Source organism: Colius striatus, chromosome 11 (assembly GCF_028858725.1).
Source record: "Colius striatus isolate bColStr4 chromosome 11, bColStr4.1.hap1, whole genome shotgun sequence".
Taxonomy (NCBI): Eukaryota; Metazoa; Chordata; class Aves; order Coliiformes; family Coliidae; genus Colius; species Colius striatus.
In genome coordinates, this window is record NC_084769.1 from 17,926,935 (window position 1) to 17,939,294 (window position 12,360).

Genomic DNA, 12,360 nt, shown 5'->3' on the forward strand with positions numbered 1-12,360 from the left:
TTACATGGGCAGTGAGGCACTACTGTGCTGAGGGCTGGCTTACCTGGGGACAAGGGACCTGAGTACTCAGAATGCCACACACCCAGGGAGAAGCTGCTGAGCTGGAAGCAGCCACTGCGGGTCACTCTCACCCCACACAGGTCTGTTGTTCATTCTTTTGTCTGTCCATCCATCCATCCATCTGTCCATCCCCATGCTCCTCTCTTCCATCATCTGCTTCCCCTCTCCCTCCCTCTGTTCCAAAAGCATCTGTTCCCCAGCCCCACGGCAGCTCCAACTGCTGCCAGGCGTTGCCCAGCCCCATGAAGTGTACCAGCCCTACACCAGCACTTACCTGCCCCAATCCTTGCTGACCAGCTGCCAGAGGTGACCCAGGGCTCCCTGGGAGCTGCTGTCCCTTGGCATCTCCCCCCCCGTGACAGGTAGATCCTGGGGGCAGGCAGCCCCCCTTACACCCACAGGCAAGGACAAGGAGAAAAGAGGAGGGGACAGCAGGACATGAGGCAGGAAGGAGATACTATGGGCTGACTGGGAATGGACTAATCCAGCCCAGCCTCTCCCGCTCCTATAGCCCTCCATGCCCTGAAGTGGTGAAGCTGGCCTGCCCCTTGGGCTGGGAGGTTGGGAAGGCTGGATAGTGCAGGGCTGGTTTTCTGCCTGTGTGGCCATCTTGGCATCCCCAAGGAGAGGCCCAGAAAATGCACAGGAAGCTTGGGAGGTGTATAGGGCCTGCCAGGATTTTCCAGCATCCTGAAGACAAAGCCTTCTCATTTAGGGGTAGTCAGAGCTTAATCCTAGTGCTCCTAGGGAGGTGGCACAGGGTGTTTGTTGTCATCCTGCTACCAAGAGTTGATTTGAGCCAAGCCAGAGCAAGCAGGGTCCCGAGAGGATCATTAAATGAGCCCAGAAAGGGACTGAGAGGGGTTCAGACATTGCCATGGGGAAGGCCAGGGGACCACCACACCATTGAGTAAATCCCTAAACTCAGAAGGGCTCCGTCCCCACCTTGCTTCAGGGCAATGCCACACCAATGCAACCAGGCTAATTACAGCATGGAAAGCAGCACTGCTGCATTAGTCAATTAATCAACTCTGGTTCATGGGACAGGTGAGTTGTGCCCTGCAAAGCGCAGAGGACTGCAGGGATGCTGTGGGTGCCTGAAGAGGCAGGGCAGGCTGGCATGCACCCTGGGCATCCTCCTGCCCAGCCCTCCCGTGCCACCCAGGCATGGGCTGGTCCAGGTGCTCTCACTCTCATATCTGCAGGAGAGGGGCAATACACCATCGAAGGAGGGTCTGGGCTGTCTCCCCTGAGTTGTGCCAATGGGCTGTCAGGTCCACTGGGCAGGGCTGGGCAGGTCCACTGTCCCCACGCAATGCCCCAGGTGCCCTGGCAGGGCACCACAGTGGCGAGGGGGGCAGAGCCTCTCAGCCCCTAAGGAAGAGCACAGGCATCCGGATAACAGCTTTATAGGGGAGGGATGTGGGGACTCCCCCAGATACACACAGAGGAATAATTACGAGTTAAATAGGATCCAAACACACATAAGTTAAAGGGGAGCAGGCGCCCTGCAGCCCCCTCCCCGCCCCGCTCCACCCGGGCACAGTCTGTCCGCCAAGATGACGCCCCCAACACCGCAACTCAGCCCCTCCCCCGGCCGGCACCGACCGCCTTTCACAACACTGAACCGATCTTCCTCTCAGTGGCACTCATCTCGTCCTCCTCCTCTTCCTCTTCCTCCTCTCCCCCCGAGCAGGAGGAGTCCGGGCCGTAGCTCAGCTCGGCAGTGCTGCGGTGCAGGAAGCCCGAGCCAGGGCTGCACCCCAGGAACTCGGGGCTTTCGGCAGCTTGTCCCTGTGGCTCTCCGGGCAGCAGTTTCTCGCAGGCTTTGCTGAGCCCTCGTTGCTTCTCAGCCTCTGCTTGAGCCCCCTGCTCCTTGGCTTTGCGGCTCCTCTTCCATTTCATGCGGCGGTTCTGGAACCAGATCTTCACCTGCCAAGGCAGAGCCCCAGGGGAGAGTGTGTGTCCCTGCTCCATCGTATCCCCACTCACCCCTTCACCTTCCCTCCATGGAGGGCTCCCACAAAGCCTCTTTGTTGCAGAGCATCCCATGGTGCCGTCAGTCTGTGCAAGAAGGCTGTCACAGGGAGAGGAGTACCCAGGGGTCTGTTTCTCTCCTCCTGCCCAGCCTCTGCAGGATGTCCAAGTTTGTGCACAGGGACATTATAATTTTAGCCCTCTCCCACAGTGTGATGAGGGATGGGAAGGCTCTGAAACCCAAGTTAAGGGCATTGGGTAAAGAGAAGAGTGGTGTTGCTGGGGTGCCCTTCATAAGAGAAGAGCCTGGAGCCAAGCAGGCAGGTCTCTGCAGAAGATGCCCTGGAGAAGAGTACAGTGGGGCATTGGGCTGATGGCAACCAAATGAGGGACATCTGCACTGCCCCTGGCCTTGACTTCCCTCCCTGCCAGCCGCCCAGTGCTACCCTCCATTCCCCCGAGGCCAAAGTACCTGTGTCTCTGTGAGCATCAGCGACGTGGCCACCTCAAAGCGCTTGGGTCTGGACAAGTACTTGTTGAGCTTGAACTGGTTCTCCAGCTCCAGGAGCTGCTGGCTGGTGAAGGCTGTACGGGGCCGGCGGCACTTCCCCATCAAGCCAGACTGCGGAGTGGCTGCAGAACAGAGAGCAGGCAGGGGTCAGGGGGCAGCAGGGCTGGCGGGGCCCAGGATCCCGGGATGAGGAGGAAGACGAGCACCTCCTCCATCATCTCCCACCCCAATAATGGCTTTATTGCCTGGCTGATAGGAACCAGCGAGATACGTTATCAGGCCTTGGTGTGCAACAGGGATCAGTCCTGTGACTGAAAATAATCCTCCTTTTTTTATTGCCAGGCCGTGCAGGTGGCTGCCCAACTGCCAGGGGCCGCAGAGCAGGGCTGCCCGGGAGCCCGGCTATCTCAGGCGCAGCCCTTGAAGGCAGCGCGGCGCTGAATCAGCGGCACTGCGAACAAAGGCACCTTTGAGAGCCCGGCGTGGGGTGGCTGCCGCGCCGCATTTGATCCCCGCTTATCTCCTCTCCCCTGGCTTTATTGTCCTCCCCGGGGTTTGGCTTTTACTGCTTCTCCCAGCACCTCCAGCGGCAATCAAACCCAGAGGTTTGCAGCTGGGAGCAGTGTGGGGAGGGCATCAACGGGAAAGGTCCTTGGCACATCCCCACTGCCATGTCTCTGGGAGGGGAGAGACGGAGCATCACGGTCCCAGAGACGTGCCCTGCTTGGGAAGGATTGCTCTGGCTCTCTCAATTTGCAGGGCATGGAGCATCATCCATGTTATCTCCCCCAAACTGCAGCTTTGATCCCAACCTGCCCATCTCACGAGGTGTCCACTGAGCCCTTCTCAAACACAGCAGTGACACGGGAGGCAGGAATTTATGAAGGGGGCATTAACTGATCACAATCCGGGTTTGATCCCAAGTACCTGAATGCTGGGTAGAATGAGTCAAACAGGCAGAGCCCAGGCTGGGCTGGGGCTCTCCAGACTCCTCATGGGAGCAGAGATGGACAAGACCCCTGGTGCGCCTGCACCCCCACAGTGCTGGGAGTGCCTGTGGGACCCGCCTTGAAGTCCCTGGGCAGATAAACTAAGGATTGAACAGAGCATGCTGTGCCTGTGGCTCACACACATACACAGAGTGTTATTTTGCACACAAAACTTATTCAAGACTAAAACCAAATGAGACGGTCAAAGGATTTCTCAGATAAATATGAATGTCAGATGGCTCAGGTCAGCAGAGCTTGGCTCTGGCTGGCCATGGATGCTCTGCCTGTACAAATTCTCTGTGGGGACATGGAACCAAATAGACCTGAGAAGGCTCCTCTCAGCTAAGGGAAGGAGGCGTCATGGAGATCAACATCTGCAGGGACAGGGAAGCCCAAGCTAACACCCCTTGCAGCTCATCAGAGAGAGAAAGGCTAGAGATAGGTCAGAAAGACCCAGAGAGTAAATTCACCCAGTCAACGTTGGTGGGGAGCACAACACAAGGCAGCCCTAGGCAGTGTCTGGCAGCCTGAGAGTCTGTCACTCAGCAAGCCTCCTTTGTTGCCAGAGATGGGAGAGTGCACTGTGTGAGCTGGCTGGAAGGGTCCCTCTGACCTGACCTGTTCAAGTCCTCTTTCTGGACACAGTCTGTAGAGGATGCTTCAGGGAAAGAGAAGGGACAAAGGTGTGCCCACATTCCAGCATCCATAATCTGGGACTTCTGTGCTTTCTGGAGAGGAAGGCTGTTTGGACAGGGGTGAAGACATCTATTGCCAGCCCAAATTCCCCAACCTAAAGCAGAGAACTCAGCTCCTAGTGCATTGCATCATTGCTCTGGAGAGCACAGAAATCCTCAGACCACCTCAAAAGTCTCCTCTGTGCCTACTAAAAACAGATGCGGGAAAAGTGGAGGCATAGAAGTGAGTCTTGACCCCAAAAGCAGCAGGAATTTGGTCTATCCGGCTTCAGAAGAGGCTGGAATGCAGTTTGCTTTAACAATTCCCAAAGGACATCTTCCTCAGGTAAGATGCTGAGGGCTGCTTGGACCACCAGGGAAAAGAGGAACAGAAACATTCCCAAAAGCCAAATAAATCTGAAGGAGATATATCCCAAATGACTACCAATGCATGGGACTGGTAGCTGGAGCTGCAGCACAGTCCCTCTGCCAGCCCCAGCTTCTCCATCTCACTGTCTCCAGTTCAGGCTCAGTGCAGTCTTGTCTATTACAAACCCTGTAAGCACAGACTCTGACTTCCCTGTAAACCCACCCTGTCTCCTGTCTCAGTGCTGACAAAAATAAAATAACCCTCAAACCCCTCTGTGGTGTTGTCGTACCGTTGAAGTCACCACCAGTCCAAAGCCCAGCCTACACAGGTGTCTGGCCACCTTATGACTTTCTCTGTCAATACACCCTTCAGTAGTTACTGTTATCCATCATCACCTCTTGCCATCATGACTTGTTCAAAATTTGGCTTGCAGATGAGGTGGGGTAAGCTCAAACCAACATAGCTTCAAGGTCTACCTAACCTTCAGTCACCCACAGCAGCAGGTCACCATAGACTGAAATGACCAACTTCTCTGGCCTCAGCCCTGCTGTTAACTTCCCTGAAGGACCCTGGCTCCTTTACATGGGGAGAGCACGGAGGAAGAGAGTCTGCAATTTCTCTCTGTGGAGGGAGCAAAGGGCTGAGGATAAGTAGAGTCTAAGGGTATGAAGTAGGTTCCAGTTTCTCATAAAAAGAGAAAGCTATGTCTTGTGGCTACTGGTAGCTCCAACCCGTCCTACCAGTGTGCTTCATGGAGTCCTGTCCCCTCCTGTTCTGTGGCAGGCTGTCACGTGGACAGCATCCTCCAAAGGGATGCACAGAAACCATTCATGAGAACCCAGGGCTCACCTCCCCATGCCAGATAAGCTATGAACCCCTCATGACCAGCATGCTATCAAAAGAGTAACCCTTTGGGGATGTTCCCCCCCCTATCTGGCTCTTACCAGAAGACCAGCCACTGCCTCAGCATCGCACTTTTGCTTGCCAAAAAAGTTCCTACCTGCCCAGGTGTCTCTTCCAGTGCTCCATCCAGGATCAGAGCTCAGCTCAATATCCCTTCAGCCTGGCAGGGCTTGGACCTCCTGGTGGGTGCCCAGTATTTGGCTGCATTATCAGTAAATAAATTGCTTGGCCTGGAGCCGGGAATGCCCTCTGAGGCCGAGGCCAGGAGCTCCACAAGGCAGCTGCCTCCTGGATAATTAGATAAAGCTTATAAAGAATTGTTGGTTTATTTGATACTGTGCTGTCTATTTGATAACAAGGGTAATCTTAGGTTGATATTAACTCACTTGGTTTTAATTTGGTTTGTTTAGCTATAGCTCACTTAACTTTGTGGGTTAGCAGATAAAGGAGAGGAAATTAGCACTCCGTCTGCTTTGGAGATGTTTCTTCAGGTATTGGGGCCGAGAAGGGGAGACCTGTTCTCTCCAGCATTGGGGCCATCACTAGAGGCTTCTCCTGGCCTGCCAGCAGCCTGCCCATCATCCATGGGATAGATTGTGTAAGGGCACTTGCTGCTAGCCTCTTGCTTGCTCCACCATTGACCCCGATTACTGCTTGCCAGCTGTTTTCCAGCCTGTGTTTCCTGCTGACGTCAGACTATTGTGCACCTGGTGAGCCCTGAAAGGTGTTGTTTTTTGAAGCAGTTTGATGTGACCTGTCTTGCCCAGCAGAGTCCATCAGCCAGCTCTTCCACACGGTGGGCAGGATCTGGCTGATGGGCTCCAAGCCATCAAGGTGGTGAGCGGGTGAAGCAGAGAAGCAGTATCCTAGGAATGCCACCTGAGTACTAGGTCCCTCCTGGGGAATCCTTTGGTCTTCCTGAGAGTTTGCAGCTATGTGTCACTGCTCCCCACCAAGGTGAGTCCCCCACTTGGCTCCCACTGCCATGCTGCAATTTCCACCGTGACAGCCAGGCCAAATAAATCACAGCTCCCAGAAATACTAAAAGGCTTCAGTGCCAAATGCTCCCCCCTGTGCAACTCAGGAGCGGCTCAAAGCCCTAGGACAGGGGTCTGGGTAGGCAGCATTGCTGCTGGCTGCAGCAAGGGCATGCTGCATGCTGCTTCTGCTCCAGGCCTTCCCACCCAGCCCTCTCCCTCCGCATTGCAGCAGAGGCAGCAGGCTCTGCTGCAGCTCCGCAAGGAAGGCACAGCACCCACCTGCACCGCAGCAGCAGGAGCACTTCTCTGAGCAATCCCAGCACTCAAGCCCAGGCCAGCTTCCTAAAGGGTACTGACTGCCTCAGACCATCTCTCCAGCTTCCTACCTCCCCCATCCACAGATGAGAACAGGGCAAGTGTGTGCAATCCCTCCCCACAGAGCTTAAGGCTTCAGTTCAGGGGCTGTCCCGCTCCTTGCCCTATCCTGATTGTCCCCAGGAGAACAAATTAGACCATGACTGCAAAATTTCTCTACACATGCAGCTAAAGAAGAAATTTATTCCAGGATTTAGTCTTGGAATCTCCTATAAATAAATGACACCTTCCTCTGGGATGCCCCAGAACATGTTCTAGGAGGCTTTCAGGTTCATCTTTTCAAGTTCTCTCTCCACTGCTATCCAGAGAGCTAAATATGGCCATCACCAGCAGCATGGACACTTGTACTCAGTCACTCTGGAAACCTCAGACAGGCAGGTTTGTCTGTCTGTCTAGGCTGGTTGTGGGGACAGGGCACCCAGGAACCCCAGGAGCCCTATGCCAACAGCAGAGTAGATCACCATCACACTCAGAAATGAGGAAGGGCTGTGCAGGCAGCACATCCCAGACAAGTGCCTGTTCTTGTCCCTGCATACCCATGCCACTGTACCTGTCTCCACACCATGGCCAGCACACTGGGGCAATATGAGCCCAGGCACAGCCATAACATGCAGTTGGGGCCATTCCTGGTGACCACAAAGATAAGGCATGCTGCAAATAGACCTGCTTTCAGAGCTTGCAGCGAGCCCACAAGAAGCTGAGCACACGTTTGAGAACCCAAACGTTCCAAATAGACTGGAACAAGGATCTAAAGATGGATGAGAAAGTGTGTGATGACACAGTCTACATGAAGTTGAGAATAATACAAAATGAGGATCAAGAGAATAGGATCCTTGGTAGAACAAGCAAGAAGGGAATAACAGACCTCAAGCTAAGCATAAGTCCCACAAGACAGAATTATGTTCATGGGGATGTACAGGCAGGTAGAGAACCTGCAAATGCACAGATCTTCATTCTTTGGCTTCAGGGAGTTGTCAGCTCAAGCTCTGCACCCAGTTTGGTCCCTATGCTGTGAGACAGGGAACATTTAGAAGAGCAGCTTGGAAGCTGTCAGGATGGAAACCCAGCACAGAGGAGATGGGAACAGCTGGGCTGGGCAGTGGAAGAATGAGAAGGCTGAAAGGGACCTAAAATCCTCCTTCTGTGCGACCAGGTGAGCAAAGAGAATGGATAGTGATTTGCTGTGTTTGGCATGAGAAATTTTTGGAGCAAAATGGAGAAAAAAAGGCTTCCCAGTAGGAGAATTGCAGAAGTATTAAAGAGGACAGCCTAGGGAGAAAGAATCCCCACTGCAAAGGGCTCCCCACAACTGGGAGCAAACACCTTTCAGCAAGGATATGGATCAGGACACTGGTCACTGTGGTTTGAAAATCTACAGCTTTGGCAGCTTTTGCTGCATCCTTGTTACACCTCTACATGTCTCCCTTGGCTGTATCCTGCTTTGGGCTCTCCAGGGCCCAATCAAGCAACACTTAGGTCAGAGACTGCTTTCCTTACCTTGGGCTACAAGAGGAGCCCAGCTCAAGTGCTTCCCATCAGATCTATTGACATGCTGTTCCAGTGCATCCTAGCACAATCCAAAAGCTCCCTCCACAAGCTGATCTCATGCCTGTGATTTGGGATTTATCTCCTTTCAGCAGGGTTTTGGCCACCAGCTCTGGAGTGGATCCTGCACTTGAGAGCAATAGGGCTGATGCACAAATACAAATTTGATGTGCAAATCTCTCTCCACTATCTGAGCCAGAAGCTGCACTCAGGGTGTGATCCTAGCAGACCCAGACCCTGTGAGGACAGTGTGGCCTCTGCAGAGGAGCAGGAAGGTGTTTCACCACCCAGCAGAGGTTTCCCCCAGACAATACTCTTAATGACATGCTTGAAGAATAGACGCAGCCTGTAGCACTGTTGGCTTATTCTACATATTCTAGGTATTCTACTGAGGTGCCACCACCACCTCACAGCTGGACTGACCCCAGGGAGACAGCCTGGGGAAGGGAACAGCCTCTTTCCCTTCAACCTGCCCAGGTGTAATTTGAGAAAGGAGCAGTGAAAGGGATGTTTTGTGTTAATTCTTCATTTTTGCCTATTATTCATCTAACCAGTTTATTAATTAACGGACTTATCCAGATTTCTTTTTCTTTTAATGATCTCCCAGATTATGAAGCCACTAAACTGGGCTAATAATAAACTCTTGGTAGAGTATCTGGATTTAACAAGCCACTCCTGCTTTATTGCCTACTGTCCCCATCCCTGTGGCGACCAGATCTCTGCTCACCCCCAGCACAGGGCACCCTGCCAAGGATGCCAGTGACAGTTCCCGGTGGGACAAGAGCCTGCAGTCGGTCCTTGTGCTGCCCACCCCTTGCAGGACCCTCCCCACGCGTAGCCCATCACTGCAGTGCAGGACCCGGCGCCTACTCGCAGCCCTGGCCGTGCCCACCATGAAAGGGGCTGTGCAGGCAGCCGGCACCCTGCATGCCAGGGAAGACCAAGGCAGGGCTGGAGCCGAGCACGCTGCTGGGCTGCCCGGTTCTCACAGCTCCCGCCGGAACCGGGCTAAGCGGCCCCGGGGAACAGGCTCCTCGCCGCCAGAGCCGAGCGCGCCGGCCGGCAGGGACTTGGGCGCCCTTCTCCAACCGGGGGTTCGTTCCCAACCGCACCGAGAGGGATTTATTCGTTTCCCGGTGCCGGTTCTGGCCGCCACGTAAAAATGTTCGTTTCCTTGCGGCCGTGGTGGAGCCGAACGAGTCCGTGGCGGCCGTGCGGGAGCGGCAGCGGCTGCTGCCCGGACCGACAGCGGCTCTGTTCCGCCGGCACAGGGGCGGGCAGTGCCCCTCGGGGCCGTCCCGCAGCACCGGGCCGGGGCAGAGCGAAACTTTGCCCTTTGGATCGAGTTCCCGGGGCCCCGCAGCCCACGGAGATCTCCGGAACGCGGGTCTTAACCCCTCCCCACACCCCCAGCCAGTGAAACCCCCGAATCTGCCCTGGCTGAGAAGCGAGTGTGGGCGCAGCAAAGCTCCGCACTGGGGTCAGCCCTGAGGGCTCGCCGCCCCGCCGGGCTCCTGACTCCAATTGCTGGGAAAGGGGCGAAGGGGCCGCCTCAGGGAGCGGGGGTTGGAAGGGGCGAGAGCAGCGTCCCGCCCGAAGGGAGGGTCGGTTCCCGGGTCTCTCACTCACTCACTCACCGTGGAAGTCGGAGAGCCTCGGCACCAGCATCCCGGCTCGAATCCAGTGCTCCAACGGGAACGAGCCGGCCACGGCCGCCTTCAGGTGCTCCGCGCCGGGCGGCGGCAAGTGGGGGATGCCAGTGTAGGCAAAAGCGGGGTGCTGACCCCCCAGAGCCGGGAGCGGGTACACGGCGGGCGGGTAGAGGGCAGGCAGTGCGCCGAGCCCGGGCCCCGGGAGGTGCAGCAAGCCGGGCTTGGGGATGAAGCCGGCCGGGGCCAGGGGCGCGGCGGCCGTCGGCGCCCGTGGCGAGGGGGTGTCGGAGCGGCCGGAGGGGCCGGGGCTGGCCGCGGGGCTCCCGGGACTCAGCCCCGGCGGGGAGGCACTCCGCGCCGGCTCTCCAGCCAGGAGCGCCTCGATGCGGAACTTTTGGGACTTCTCCATGGGTTTGTGCATGGCCCGGCGTCGTGCAGAGCCGTCGGTCCGCTCGGCACCCCGCCGCTTCCCTGCCAGGGCGCAGCCCGGCCGGGCAGCCCCGGGCCAGCGCCGGCACCGGCGGGCATCCACCCGCAGGGCCCCGCCGCGCCGCGCTTCGCGGGGCTGCCCTCGGGGGCAGCCCTCCTCTCCGCTCCTCCTCCCGGGCACTCGCTCGCCCGCCGACACCGGGGGGGAGGTTTTAACACCCCCTCCACCTGCCCCAGCTCCCCATTGGCTCCGCGCTGGCCCCCCGCCCCGCCGGCGCGGCCTGCCTCACAGCCAGCCTCCAGTCCCGGCTCCCCTCCTCTGGCTTCCTCATACCCCGGCCACTGCTGCAGGGCCGCTCGGGTCCTGGCCCGGGCCGCTCTGCCCCTTCCTCAGCCTGGTCTGCACCCAGGAGTTCCCTCCCAGCCTGTAGGATCCACTGCCCAGGGCACTGAGCCATCGTCCAGACCCAGAGCTTTCCTTAGAGCCCCTCAGTGGGGAAGCAAGTGTGTGGTTGCAAAGGCTGGAGAAGATCTGGAGAGACTAGATAGACTTTGGCAGATACAGGTGAAGCTACCCTTGCTTTGTGGAGCCCCCAGGCTCTCGGGAGGGCAGGGGAAACACTCACTCACTGTCAGGCTCCTCTGTGCACCAGGGATCACTGGCAATGCCCAGCTGTGCCATTTCCCATTGCATCAGTCTGGGCTGGAAGGATCACTCTGGACCTGAGCTGAACAAAAAACAAGTGCCACCACCCTCTATCACCCATGGCTTCCGAAGATGTCAACAGATCAGGTGCCTACAGGCAGACTGTTACTCATCCACCTGGTCTTACCTTTCTCTGGCAAGACACAGCCTGGAGAGTGACAGCAGGGAAGGGCCTTGGCTGGTCTGGGAAGATGTGTGTAAGGAAGAGCAGAGCTGGCCCAGACCCTCTGGCACTGACCTTCAGGGAGAGGCAGCGGGTATGAGTGCATCACTGGTCTCTAGGCCCTAGCTCTTTATGTGGTGCTGACACAGCAAGTCAAGCCTCTGCTTGTTTGTGTCCGATGATGGGTGCTGCTGTTTGGAAAGCGAGGCAGCTGCTATTGCGCTGCCAAAATATTATAATGGCTAAAGAGAGCTCTCATTCCTATATTTCTTCCCCTTTCAGCATTTCCAGCATTGCTGTATTCCCTAATCAAGAGATGGATCCACTCCCCTGGATCCTGCAAGCAGATGCTCGGGGAGGAGGAAGGCAGGGGCATATGGGGCCTTCCTCAGCCTCCAGGATTTTGTCCTCCCCTTTTCCATCCAGTCTGTTCTGGAGCCTGCTGAGCCCCCAGTACATGTCACACCACTGCAAGGAGCTTGAAAAGTCCCATGTGTGAGACAATTTCCTCCTTCCATTGCCTGATCCCAGCACCCATGAGCTTCACTGTCCTTGTGTGGGAACAGATGTACAACAGCCCTTTTCCAGGTGCCTCCCTGGGAGGGAAGAGGGCAGGAATCAGCTCCATGGACAGCCTAGAGCTGGATTTGCTCAGAGGGGATTTGAGGTGAATGTCACCCCATAGTAACACACTGTATTTGGACAGAGGGTACTGAAGGTGCCACAGTGCACCTTTCCACTCCTGTGCCTGCTACTATACCCTCTCTCCACTATCAGAAAGGCTGGAGGGCTCCCCCTTGCCACTCCCCCCCCCCGCCCCAGTCCATCCCCTTCTGCTTTCCCAGGACAGAAGCCAATGTCCCAGCAAAGCTAAAGGACCCTGAGCCATTTTCCTCTCACCCCACATGAGTAAGCCTGTCCTGCCACACAGCAGGCATAGGCAGGACCAGATTTGGTGAGGAACGGAGCAGCCTGTCTTCTAAGCACAGGGGAGAACTGCAACAAGTATCCAGGGAACAGAAGGGA

The 12,360-nt window shown here is 56.4% G+C and overlaps 1 protein-coding gene across 1 annotated transcript; it reads right to left on the reverse strand.

The window, feature by feature from the left end:
* Window positions 1-1,674: 1,674 nt before the first annotated feature.
* Window positions 1,675-10,457, reverse strand: LOC104553980 (motor neuron and pancreas homeobox protein 1). Its single transcript, XM_062005195.1, has 3 exons — window positions 10,022-10,457; window positions 2,510-2,670; window positions 1,675-1,992 (listed from the first exon to the last, which is right to left on the reverse strand). The coding sequence occupies exons 1-3, from the start codon at window positions 10,455-10,457 to the stop codon at window positions 1,675-1,677; spliced, it is 915 nt and encodes a 304-aa protein (XP_061861179.1).
* Window positions 10,458-12,360: the final 1,903 nt, after the last annotated feature.

Coding starts and splice junctions, on each gene's coding strand:
- LOC104553980 (XM_062005195.1), bottom strand. CDS start 10,457: ATGCACAAACCCATGGAGAAGTCCCAAAAGTTCCGCATCGAGGCGCTC. Junction 2,671..10,021: donor GAGGCTCTCCGACTTCCACG/GTGAGTGAGTGA, acceptor TCTGTTCTGCAG/CCACTCCGCAGTCTGGCTTG. Junction 1,993..2,509: donor TGATGCTCACAGAGACACAG/GTACTTTGGCCT, acceptor CTGCCTTGGCAG/GTGAAGATCTGGTTCCAGAA.